This window comes from Capra hircus, chromosome 4 (assembly GCF_001704415.2).
Source record: "Capra hircus breed San Clemente chromosome 4, ASM170441v1, whole genome shotgun sequence".
NCBI classification, from domain to species: domain Eukaryota; kingdom Metazoa; phylum Chordata; class Mammalia; order Artiodactyla; family Bovidae; genus Capra; species Capra hircus.
This window is the reverse complement of record NC_030811.1, coordinates 8211751-8224471: the sequence shown is the minus strand read 5'-3', so window position 1 is coordinate 8224471 and position 12721 is coordinate 8211751. Positions and strand designations below refer to the sequence as shown.

Here is a 12721-nt window from a genome sequence, read left to right as displayed (position 1 = left end):
TCCTCGTCCATTCCTTTAAATAGTCCCTTCACTCTTGTTTTAGGAGGAGGGGGGGAGGTGGGAGTAAGTACATGTTCAATCTGCCACCTTTAACTTGGAGTTTTTCTTTTTTAAAAAATTATTCTTAGTGAATAAGAAGTGATATACGCTCACTTTAGAAAATTCTAGAAAGCATAGTGAAATATGATTTGGTTTATATTTCCACCCAGTTTTTCCCCTATCTTTTGTCGACGTCATTGACTTCCTACTGCATTTACATTATCTGCTTCTTTTTTGGCCATGCCTCCCGGCTGCTGGGATCTTGGTTCCCCCAGCAGGGATCGAACCTGGACCCTCGGCAGTGAAAGCACAGAGTCCTAACCGCTGGACTTCCAGGGAATTCCCTACATCATCCATTTCTATATCCACATCTCATATCAACTGGCTTCAAACAGGCTTGGGCAATCCTCATCTTAAGCAAACAAGGCTCCTTACCCCACCCACCCCGCCAGCTGCTCTGCACTCACAGCTACACTGGGATAACCTCCACTTCCTCATCATCTGTCTACCCTTCAGCCCACTCTACAGGCCTCCACCCTGGCTACACCACCAGTGCTTCTCTTGCTATGACCACTGATGTTGCTAATGTGCAAATGCAGCGGACACTTGGCAGTCTTTGCCTTGAAAGTGAAAGTCGCTCAGTCATGTCCGACTCTTTGCAACCCCATCACCTATTTAGTCCACGGAAGTCTCTAGGCCAGACTACTGGAGTGGGTACCCTTTCCCTTCTCCAGGGGATCTTCCCAACCCAGGGATCGAACCCAGGTCCCCTGCATTGCAGGTAGATTTTTTACCAGCTGAGGCACACCGGAAGCCCAGGAATACTGGAGTGCGTAGCAGATTCTTACTGAGCTATCAGGGAAGCCCATAAGTAAGGAAGGAAGAAAGGCTTTGTCTTACTAAACCACAATGCAGCATCAACACTGTTCACCCTGCTCCCTTCCCGGGGAAACACTCTTCTCTTGAACGTTGACACACTATCCTAATTTCTTACTACCTTTCTGGCCACTCCTCCTATTTCCTGTGATTCCTCTGGTTCCTTCTTTTCCCAAACCCTACAACAGTGGTTTTCCACCTTGGGCTGCACATGAGAATCACCTTGGAAGCTTTTTAAAAAATACCAACACCTGGGCCCCACCCGGCCCACTATATTCCAAATCTGCTCTGAAAGTCAGGACTCTGGGGGCACATCCTGTGCTCCTCCTCTTCCCCTCTCCAGGCTGGGAAACATGATCCTGTCCACACGATCGAGGCCCCCAGGTCCATCTCTAGCTCAGGTTCCTGCTGGGAGCCCCAGTCTCCGTCACTCAGTACCAGCTCCTGGACATGTCCTGAGATCTCACACCTAACGTGTTCTGTCTTTCCTCCGGGTTGGAGCCTCCCATTGTCCTACCCCCTCACTCGTGTCATGACCTGGGAGTCATCCTCAGGAGCCCCTGTCCTCGTACTCAACATCCACCAGCCACACTTCACGGACATCCGTGTCTGTCCCTGGCTTAGGCCAGGTCCTACCTGGCCTACGGAGAGAGCCTCCTGGCTTCCGGTCCTTCTTCCACATGAGGAGTTCTCCTCCAGGAACTCCCACTTGTGTTTCCACTAAAAATCCGCTGAGGCTTCTGCTAACCACACGGGCTCAGTAAGGCCTTCACCACTGTATGTCCCAGAGCCCCGGAGCCTCTCTGCACCGCACTGCCATAGTGGCCGACTGTATTTTTCTATACATGGGGCATTTAGATTGTTAACACCATTCTCTTGACATAGTACATGGTACAAAAAGTATTGGATGAACTAAATAATAAACAGACAAGTGAAAATACGGTGCAAAAATGCTTCACATGATTTTTCAGTGGCTGTATGACCGTCTATCGTGGTGTAATATAGTATTTGTTCATCCTTATTTTTAAAAGATTTTTTTGACGTGGACTATTTTAAAAGTCTTCTTTGAATTTGTTACAATACTGCTTCTCTTTTAGGTCTTGGTTTTTTGGCTGCGAGGCATGTGGGAATCTTAGCTCCCAAACTAGGAATCAAACCCACACTCCCTGCACTGGAAGGCGAAGTCTTAGCCACTTGACCGCCATGGAGGTCCCCTGATATTTGTATATCTTAGTCCATATTTTGGGATATTTTTCTAGGCTACAGACTCTCAGAAAGGAAATTATCAGGTTAAGTAAATGAATATTTTAAATATTTATTATATTTTAAATATTTAAATATTTTAAATATTCGTTTATAAACATATTTTAAGTCCAAAAAATATCAAACTGCTTTGTAAGAAAGCTGAAGCCACGTACAAAATCTGAGAACCTGGATTTCAGCCATGGCTTCTGGTGTGTTTGCTTCACTCTGCTAATCTGTCAGGCAACAGTGGTCTCTGGCTCCCCCGGCCCCCATTCACCCTTACAGGGCTGTGAACAGGAGCCCCGGCTTGGGGGAACTTGAGCAGGGCCAATATCTAGCCACCTTCAGGCCTCCTTGCCCTTAGGAATCCGAACTATAAATGACAGCTTATGGATTGCATTTATTCAACCAATTCATAGAATGGTGATGTTCGGTGTATTTAGAACCATGACAGTTCTGTCTTCTAGCTGTTTCCCCCTTGGTATCACACTTTCAGGTCTAGCCCAGGGCTGGCCTTGTGGCTGCCCTTCCGAGGGAGAGGACACGGGAATAAGAGGTAACCGCTGGCATGTTTGGGGTTCTGATAACTGAACTCACAGGACAAGCCTGCGGCCCCGAGGCCAGGGCCCCGCACACAGGGGTGCCCTGTGGGCAGTGCTTCCTGCTCCTGTCCTCCACTCCAGTCGGGCTCCTGGTGGCTGAAGACGGTTAGTGGAACAAATGGCACATTCCAGCCACACAAGGCAGCCTCTGTGAGGCCACCGCTGCCCACAGACGCTCCGGCTTGGATGCCCTTGTGCCAGAACCAACCCCACCTGGGGCTGAGCCAGTTGAGGTTAGTTATTTACTCTTGATTCTGGCCCCACTCAGTGGGAGGCCCACCTGTGATGAGGGTGTGAACAGGCCGATCATGGACAGGGTCCATGTGCCCGTCCCAGCACTTCTAAAGAAGATGCTAGAAAGGCAGCACCCGGACTACAAAATCCCACGGAGACATCAACGGCGTCCTAGGATCTTTACTGCAGACCGCCTCTCCCCTCTCGTCTTCTGCCTCCCAAGTCCTCGTTCTGATTTCCCCTCTTTTGCATCTCTCCATTGCAGTGACACTGGTTTTGGATGCGGCCACTCAAACCTCTGACATCCAGACTTATTTTCCTCCAAACAAATGTCACACCTTGTCCCCAAACCCCTCTCTCACCTCATCTACTTTTAAATCCATCTTTCTGCCTGCCAGAATGAACTCAGGACTAGCCCCTTCCCTCCATTTAAATCTCTAGGCAAATCTCTAGAAAGTATCGATGCTTTAGGGTTTCTCTGAAACACGCCAGCATTTATTTTTCCTCGGGGTCCCGCCTCTTCCTGAAGTTACTTCAGCTCTTACTCCACGTGGCCACCTCCTACTGGTCCCAGAGCCAGTGACATTCCTTCATACAAGACCCGGCTTTTGACCCCAGTGGGCTCTTCAGCCAGATTATCCTCCTTTTGCAAAAGACAGGATCACTAATGACATTTGGCTACAAAAGACAAGGACTGCCCCCACAGAAGACCTTCAGGTGAGTGACGCAAGCCCAAGAGCAATGCCGAAGAAGGGGCTCCGAAACCACCTGTACCCCAAGAACACCGCAGTGCCAGTGTGGGGGCTTCTGAGTGACCTCTGTGTAAGGAACTGCTCCCCATGAGGACAGACAGTGCCTGGCGGCCCAGGCTGCTGGCCCCTGCAGGTCGGCACACCGGGCCCTGGCTCTCAGCACCCGTCCTGTTTCACAGATGAGAAAGCAGACCTCCAGAAGGCTAAGCAACTGAAACCATGGCGAGGACGCAGCAAGGCCAGGGTTCAGGGGCAGGCTCTGCTCCCGAGCCCACGGTGGTCCTGCCTGCACCTCCCTGCCGCCGCCACCTCGCCGCCTCGTCTGGACCCCGCCCGCACACTGGAGGACGTTCAGGTCAAGTCCCTCCACTCACCGGCCGCAGGCCCAGGGACGTGGCCCTTCTCTGGGGAGCTCGAGGCTGCACCAGCGTCAGCATCCTGACAAGGGAACGCCTTTCTGTCAGTTCTGGTTTTGTTTCCGGTAGAGAGTGAGGTGACGCTCAGTCAGGTCAAAAGCTCCCCGAGACCACAGTGTTCCTAGTTCTGCCACCGGGGCTGCTGGTGACCCGGAGGCCCCAGGGCCTCTGGGCCGCCCTCCTACACTGGCCTGCTGACATAGCCCGCGGGGGTCTCCTGTGGGCCACACACCCCACGCCGGGCCTCCCGGGCGCCAAGGCCACTATCGCCTGCAGCCACTCACCGGCACTGGGATCAGCAGGCGCCTCGCCCTCCTCAGAGTCGTCCTGCTCCTGCATGGCCGGCCTCTCCCCTCGTTCCATCTGTGACATGAGGTCTGGTTTGGAAATTGCATAGTCTGGGCAGGAGGAAGAAAAGAAGATATTCTATGGGGTGAGGTCGCACTGGATGCTACAAAACTGTCACCTGTGTGCATGTGACACCAGGAGCAGCTGCCCTACTTGAGGCCGGAGTGCTGCAAACAGAAGGGCCAAGTTTCCAGCCCTTCTCCTCAGGGCATGCTGAGTGTGCACATGTGCACGCACGTGTGTGTGTGTGTGCGTGTGTGTGTGTGCGTGTGTGTGTGTGTGCGTGTGTGTGTGCTGAACCCATCTCAGGTCCTCCTTGCAGGACCAGCAATGGGGCGCACTTGCCGACCGATGGAAATTGGCCCTCGGTCATCTGTGGCTCTCAGGTGGCCAATGCCTGCTTGGATTTTCATGACAAAGGCAGAAGACATATAAAGTTTTATAAATGAAAAAACTAACCTTAATAAAATCTAGAGGTCATGAAACAAAACACTGACAGGTTTTTTTACATTACAAAAAGTTTCAAGTTCTTTGGAAATAAAGTCAAAAGATGATGAAACTTGAAGAAAATAGTATCTCACATACATTAGTAAAATATAAGGCCAAGGGTTAACATCCACAATTATATATATATAAAATCTCTGCTAAGTCACTTTAATTCAGATGACCATTGTATCTACTACTGTGGGCAGGAATCCCTCAGAAGAAATGGAGTAGCCATCATGGTCAACAAAAGAGTCAGAAATGCAGTACTTGGATGCAATCTCAAAAACGACAGAATGATCTCTGTTCGTTTCCAAGGCAAACCATTCAATATCATAGTAATCCAAGTCTATGCCCCAACCAGTAATGCTGAAGAAGCTGAAGTTGAATGGTTCTATGAAGACCTACAAGACCTTTTAGAACTAACACCCAAAAAAGATGTCCTTTTCATTATAGGGGACTGGAATGCAAAAGTAGGAAGTCAAGAAACACCTGGAGGAACAGGCAAATTTGGCCTTGGAATACGGAATGAAGCAGGGCAAAGACTAATAGAGTTTTGCCAAGAAAATGCACTGGTCATAGCAAACACCCTCTTCCAACAACACAACAGAAGACTCTACACATGGACATTACCAGATGGTCAACACCGAAATCAGACTGATTATATTCTTTGCAGCAAAAGATGGAGAAGCTCTATACAGTCAACAAAAACAAGACCAGGAGCTGACTGTGGCTCAGATCATGAACTCCTTATTACCAAATTCAGATTGAAATTGAAGAAAGTAGGGAAAACTGCTAGACCATTCAGGTATGATCTAAATCAAATCCCTTATGATTACACAGTGGAAATGAGAAATAGATTTAAGGGACTAGATCTGATAGATAGACTGCCTGATGAGCTATGGAATGAGGTCCGTGACACTGTACAGGAGACGGGGATCAAGACCATCCCCATGGAAAAGAAATGCAAAAAAGCAAAATGGCTGTCTGGGGAGGCTTACAAATAGCTGTGAAAAGAGAAGCAAAAAGCCAAGGAGAAAAGGAAAGATAAAAGCATCTGAATGCAGAGTTCCAGAGAATAGCAAGAAGAGATAAGAAAGCCTTCCTCAGGGATCAGTGCAAAGAAATAGAGGAAAAGAACAGAATGGGAAAGACTAGAGATCTCTTCAAGAAAATTAGAGATACCAAGGGAACATTTCATGCAAAGATGGGCTCAATAAAGGACAGAAATGGTATGGACCTAACAGAAGCAGAAGATATTAAGAAGAGATGGCAAGAATACACAGAAGAACTGTACAAAAAGGATCTTCATGACCCGGATAATCACGATGGTGTGATCACTCATCTAGAGCCAGACATCCTGGAATGTGAAGTCAAGTGGGCCTTAGAAAGCATCACTACGAACAAAGCTAGTGGAGGTGATGGCATTCCAGTTGAGCTGTTTCAAATCCTGAAAGATGATGCTGTGAAAGTGCTGCACTCAATATGCCAGCAAATTTGGAAAACTCAGCACTGGCCGCAGGACTGGAAAAGGTCAGTTTTCATTCCAATCCCAAAGAAAGGCAATGCCAAAGAATGCTCAAACTACCGCACAATTGCACTCATCTCACATGCTAGTAAAGTAATGCTCAAAATTCTCCAAGCCAGGCTTCAGCAATACATGAACCGTGACCTTCCTGATGTTCAAGCTGGTTTTAGAAAAGGCAGGGGAACCAGAGATCAAATTGCCAACATCCACTGGATCAGGGAAAAAGCAAGAGAGTTCCAGAAAAACATCTATTTCTGCTTTATTGACTATGCCAAAGCCTTTGACTGTGTGGATCACAAGAAACTGTGGAAATTCTTCGAGAGATGGGAATACCAGACCACCTGACCTGCCTCTTGAGAAATCTGTATGCAGGTCAGGAAGCAACAGTTAGAACTGGACATGGAACAACAGACTGGTTCCAAACAGGAAAAGGAGTACGTCAAGGCTGTCTATTGTCACCCTGCTTATTTAACTTCTATGCAGAGTACATCATGAGAAACGCTGGGCTGGAAGAAGCACAAGCTGGAATCAAGATTGCTGGGAGAAATATCAAGAACCTCAGATATGCAGATGACCCCACCCTTATGGCAGAAAGTGAAGTGGAACTAAAAAGCCTCTTGATGTAAGTAAAAGAGGAGAGCGAAAAAGTTGGCTTAAAGCTCAACATTCAGAAAACGAAGATCATGGCATCTGGTCCCATCACTCCATGGGAAATAGATGGAGAAACAGTGGAAACAGTGTCAGACTTTATTTTGGGGGGCTCCCAAATCACTGCAGATGGTGACTGCAGCCAGGAAATTAAAAGATGCTTACTCCTTGGAAGAAAAGTTATGACCAACCTAGATAGCATATTCAAAAGCAGAGACATTACTTTGCCAACTAAGGTCCGTCTAGTCAAGGCTATGGTTTTTCCAGTAGTCATGTATGGATGTGAGAGTTGGACTGTGAAGAAGGCTGAGCACCGAAGAATTGATGCTTTTGAACTGTGGTGTTGGAGAAAACTCTTCAGAGTCCCTTGGACTGCAGGGAGATCCAACCAGTCCATTCTGAAGGAGATCAACCCTGGGTGTTCTTTGGAAGGAATGATGCTAAAGCTGAAACTCCAGTACTTTGGCCACCTCATGCGAAGAGTTGACTCACTGGAAAAAGACTCTGATGCTGGGAGGGATTTGGGGCAGGAGGAGAAGGGGACGAAAGAAGATGATGGCTGGATGACATCACTGACTCTATGGACGCGAGTCTGAGTGAACTCCGGGAGTTGGTGATGGACAGGGAGGCCTGGCGTGCTGCGATTCATGGGGTCACAAAGAGTCGGACACGACTGAGCGACTGAACTGAACTCAACTGAACTGAAGTCACTTCAGTCGTGTTCGACTCTGTGCAACCCCATAGACGGCAGCCTACCAGGCTCCCTCGTCCTTGGGATTCTCCAGGCAAGAACACTGGAGTGGGTTGCCATTTCCTTCTCCAATGCATGAAAGTGAAAAGTGAAAGTAAAGTCGCTCAGTCATGTCCGACTCTGTGCAACCCCATGGACTGCAGCCCACCAGGCTCCGCCGTCCATGGGATTTTCCAGGCAAGAGTCCTGGAGTGGGGTGCCATTGCCTTCTCCGATATAACCTCTACGGGTACTGAAATAAAAATATCAAAGTTACGAATAGGTAATTCATAAACACATAAAAAGATGCACAAGTTCCCATACCGATACAAGTCAGTATCATATTTTGTCCATCAGAAAAGACAAATCTTTACAATAGGAGAACCTTGGTTGGGCTAAGGGTGTGGAGATGGTGCTGTCACACTGCTAGGTGAACACACACAGCCCTGGGGACGGCCCATGGAAGCGCCTGTGACGCTGTACACAAGCACCTTTCCTTGGCAAGCCCACCTCCCTGAATCCATCCTGTTGAAATACTCTCGGAAGTGCAGAAACACAGAGAGCCTGACTGCAACCTTCTGCAGCAGTGAGAAGACAGATCCAGGCTGCCGCTCATCAATAGTTCAATATCAACAGCACAATGGTTCACCAGCAACACTGCACTGCCCTTCAAGCGGGCCTGTGGGCTGACACAGGAGCTGTCTCTCACTACCGTTGGTAAAATAAGGGAGGGATCCCATTTGTGCAAACCACAAACCACACGTGCATGAGTGCACAAAATGATGAGAAACAGTATAGGCCCCAGGGTCCACGGTGGTTCCCTTGGGGGAGCGGCACTGACTAGAGGGTGGCGGCTGATCATTATCATACAAACCTAAATTGTTGCATTCGCACAATGATGCACATACTTGAAAAAGAAAAGGAGGGGGGAAAAAAAAGGTACCCCATGGAGAGGTATAGATGGATAAAAGTAACAGTTCCAGCAAGGATTAAATTTTCTATGCAACAGCATATTTAATGTTTTTCTAATTTTGTATGTGTGCATTTGTGTGTGGGTGTGGGCGTGTGTCCGAAGAGTTCCCCACATCAGAGAAAAGGATACATATAATTCTAAAGCTTATCTTAATAAGTCTTCATCCTCAAATACTCTTATTAACAAAGATAACAGGAATACACAGATTTGGGGGGAGGAGAGATCTCGGTGAAATTGTGACCTCCCGGTGGGGACCTAGGATGTTCCTTTAACCCCCGGGGTCACACCTCATCTCTGCACAAGGGGGACAAGAGCTCTCAATCAACGGCAGTATTCAGGGCTGTCCTAACTCCTGAGCAGGAAGGATGTGCTGTTTAAGTGCCGTTCTCACAAGGCACCTCACACTTTGTTCAGTAAGGGTCTGCTGGACAAACTAATTTTAAGGTTTATATATATACGTATACACACACCACTGATGTCCAAGTTTGTCCCCTGACCCCTGTGGCTTCTCCATAGTGTGGTTTCTCTGTTTACAGACTGTGCTGATCTATGCTGCACTGGTGTATATGGGTATATGGGTGCCTGTTATTTTTTGTTGGGCTCTTAAAAATGACTTCTGGGCGTTCAGAGGCCCCAAAGGTTCCTAACGAGCCCCCAGCAGGCTAGCAGGAAGCCGTGGGCAGACAGCCGTCTTCTTACCCATGGAAACCAGAGACTCGTAGTTGCCGCGCATCACATTCTTGTACAGCTCCTTCTGCCACTCAGACAGGTTCCCCCACTCCTGCTCCGAGAAATGGACGGCCACGTCGTCGAACGTCACAGGGACCTGAAACCACACAACTGCTCAGTGTGGACCCACTGGAAGGCGTCATAGGGCCTGGGGCTGCCAGATCCCAAAGCCAAGAACAGCTCCGGCCCCCCGGGCTTGGGTCAAAACTCTCAGGCCTGGAGCAGAAAAGGCCCAGCTATGAGTTTTCACCAGGGACCTCTCTAGAAATCAGAAGGCTTCAGCCACTGTCGTGGCCTGAGACAGTCAGGGCCCCGGGCTGTCTGGTCCCCTTCTCCTCTGACAGGATAATCCCTGCTGCTGTAAAAGCGTGGTCTACAGACCAGCAATGGCACCACCAGAGAACATGCTGGAAATGTAGACTCTCGGGCCCTACGCCAGACCAGCTGATTCAGACTCGGCATTTAGTAAGATCCCCAGGTGATTCAGCCACTTACCCTGGTGGCTCAGATGGCAAAGAATCTGCCTGCAATGCAGGAGACCTGGGTTCGATCCCTGGCTCGGGAAGATCCCCTGGAGAAGGGAATGGCAACCCACTCCAGTATTCTTGTCTGGAGAATCCCATGGACAGAGGAGGCCCAGGAGGCCACAGTCCATGGGGTCGTAAAGAGCTGGACATGACTGAGCGACTAAGACACATACTTCCAGGTGATTCATGTATACAACACAGTCCATACATCGTCCCCAGTCCCCACACCGGCCCTGCCTTGAGGCTGCGCAGAGAGGCAGTAGCATTAAAAAAAAACAACAAAAACCAGAAAGAAAACCAGTCCACGTTCAAGTGCTCTCTTCTGGGAAACAATATTAAAACCTAACTGTCCTCTGGTGTTTTTGAACATCTCTGAAAATCACATTTTTACTGGCATTAACATGACTTATAAGTTAACTGATACAAATGTTGCACATAACAGGGCCCTGTAACATTTCACAGAGTTTTCCCTCCACCCCGATGGGAAACCACACCACAGAGTCTTCCCTCCACCCTGACGGGAAACCACACTGGTCCACACTTGTCCACAGCTCAACCACTTGGCCTTCAATGTGTCTTTTATCCCCAGACGTCACTACTGAACTTCCTTCTACCCTGACAGCTCCCGTCACTAAGACGTCTCTCTGATCTATAACCTACGCTTTACATCAACAGGAGGAATCATTTGGTCTGGGTGTGTCCTGTTCTTAGTGGAGTTGGGGACCAGACATCATCAGATTCTTTTCCTTCTTACCCACGGCTTTCCCTTTCTTTGATAATAAATTCCTAAAATCCATTCCAGTCCTGGTCACTCCTTGGGAAGCCCCAGCTGGGATAAGGTTACCTTGGGAACTTCCCCATTGCTGCCCGGGGGCAGCCGCAGGATCCAGAAGTTTCTGTTCTTCAGCAGGTTCTCCATGTTCTCCAGCCGCCTCTGCAGCAGCCCGTACTCCTGCAGCAGGGTCCCCAGCACGACCCACTTGCTCTCCAGGTGGTTGGCGAACTCCACTGCCGTCTTCTCGCAGTCAGCTATCTTCTTCTCATTCGTGCCAGTCCTGCCCTCCAGGGTCAGGAGCCGCATGGCTTGGGCCTCCAGTTTCCTCTCCACCGCTTGGACGGCAGCCCACACGGCCAAGCGGGTGATCTCCGCCGTTGGGAGTGGGGTGTCCTTCTGGGCCGCAGCAGAGATCTGGAAGGGGGTGTCCTTTTGGGAAACCGGGCTCTGGAGCAGGGGGTCCATGTCGGTCTCGGGCACGGTGGGGGACAGGGTCAGGGGGTCTCTCTCAGGAACTTCGGGGGAGTGGAGCGGGGCTTCCTGATGGTGGGTGGAGTGGGAGAGAAGGGACATCTCTTGTTCGGCAGTGGTGGGGGGCGGATATGGGGGCTCTTCTGGGGAAGTCAAGGGGCCCTGGATCCGAGTCTCTTGCTCGGAAGCGCCAGGATACAGGAGTGAGGGTCCCTTCTGGAGCACGGGTGGCATTCGGCCAGAAGTCTCTTGCTTGGGGGCGCCGGGAGTCTGGGGTAGGCAGCCTTGCCGGGAGATAGCGGGAGACAAAGAAGGGAGTTCTTTGGGGGGAAGCACGTGGGATTGGAACAGAGTTTCTCGAGGGAGTCCGGCCGGGGCCTGACGCGGAGTTTCTTCCTGCAGGACGTTGGGGAATGACAGAGGGGAGGAGCGTTGGGTCTCCATGTCCAACTGCTGGACCTGTGTTCAAGGAGAGAAAGGACAGTGTTGAAGGCCAAGGGTCTCCAGTAGGCAAATAAATTCCGAAGATAAACACCCACATTAAAGGGGCTTCAGGCTTTGTAACAATACGATACGCTCCATGGACATGAGTCTCTTCTTGAGACCCTCATGCTGATCTACGTGTGGATGATACAACTACATCAACAACAGATAAAAGATGGTAACACCACCTCTGCTTCCATAGAGCCGTCTCCTTTTCACAACATACACTATGCAGGAGGCATCTTGCGAGTAGAGGTGTGGGAGAGGAAAAAGGATACTGGCCTTGAACTGGAACATTTGGTTTTCAGCCCCTGTCTATACCAACGCTGTCTGGGTTTCCCTGGCCCGGCTATTTGACTTCTCTGTTCTGAGTCCTCAGCCATTAGAAAGGGTCATAATATCTCACCCGCCTGCTACCTCACTGAGTTCTTCAAGCAGTGAGCACTAAATATAGAGTAAAGCTCTGAAAAGCATGAGCAGAATCTTGTCAATGCCGGGCTAGCCAAAAACTGCCAGCAAGGTGGGGCTGGTTCTACGAAGGAACTTGCCTCCAAGGTGAACTCGACATCCAGCCCCACCGCTTCTATTTGTATCATCAGGCAGTCATGGCACCCATGTTCTTTCCCTTGTTTCGTCCAACCGTAAGGACACACAATTACCTTAAGCTTCCCAGACCTTTTGATAATAGCTGAATTGTTGACTTAATAACATTTCTCAGAGTTGATACAGTATAGGTTTGCCTTTGAAACACTGTGGACCCAGCCCCTGCTGGAGAGGCTGAATGGGCTACTGGGCACGCGGGCTGGCTCCTGTGGCATGCAGAGAAGAGAGACACTGACACAGGTGTGGGCATGGCAATTCA

General features: G+C 49.5%; 1 protein-coding gene across 2 annotated transcripts in view; it reads right to left on the bottom strand.

Annotated features, from left to right (window-relative positions):
• ZNF777 (zinc finger protein 777) overlaps positions 1-12721 on the bottom strand; it is a 33433-nt gene that overhangs the window by 16245 nt on the left and 4467 nt on the right. For both annotated transcript variants that reach the window (XM_018046810.1, XM_018046809.1), the window contains exons 2-4: positions 10975-11835; positions 9574-9700; positions 4449-4562 (exon numbers count right to left, since the gene is read on the bottom strand). In XM_018046810.1, coding sequence (XP_017902299.1) covers positions 4449-4562; positions 9574-9700; positions 10975-11820 — 1087 coding nt within the window. In that variant the 5' untranslated portion in view covers positions 11821-11835. The remainder of the gene's footprint in view (positions 1-4448; positions 4563-9573; positions 9701-10974; positions 11836-12721) is intronic.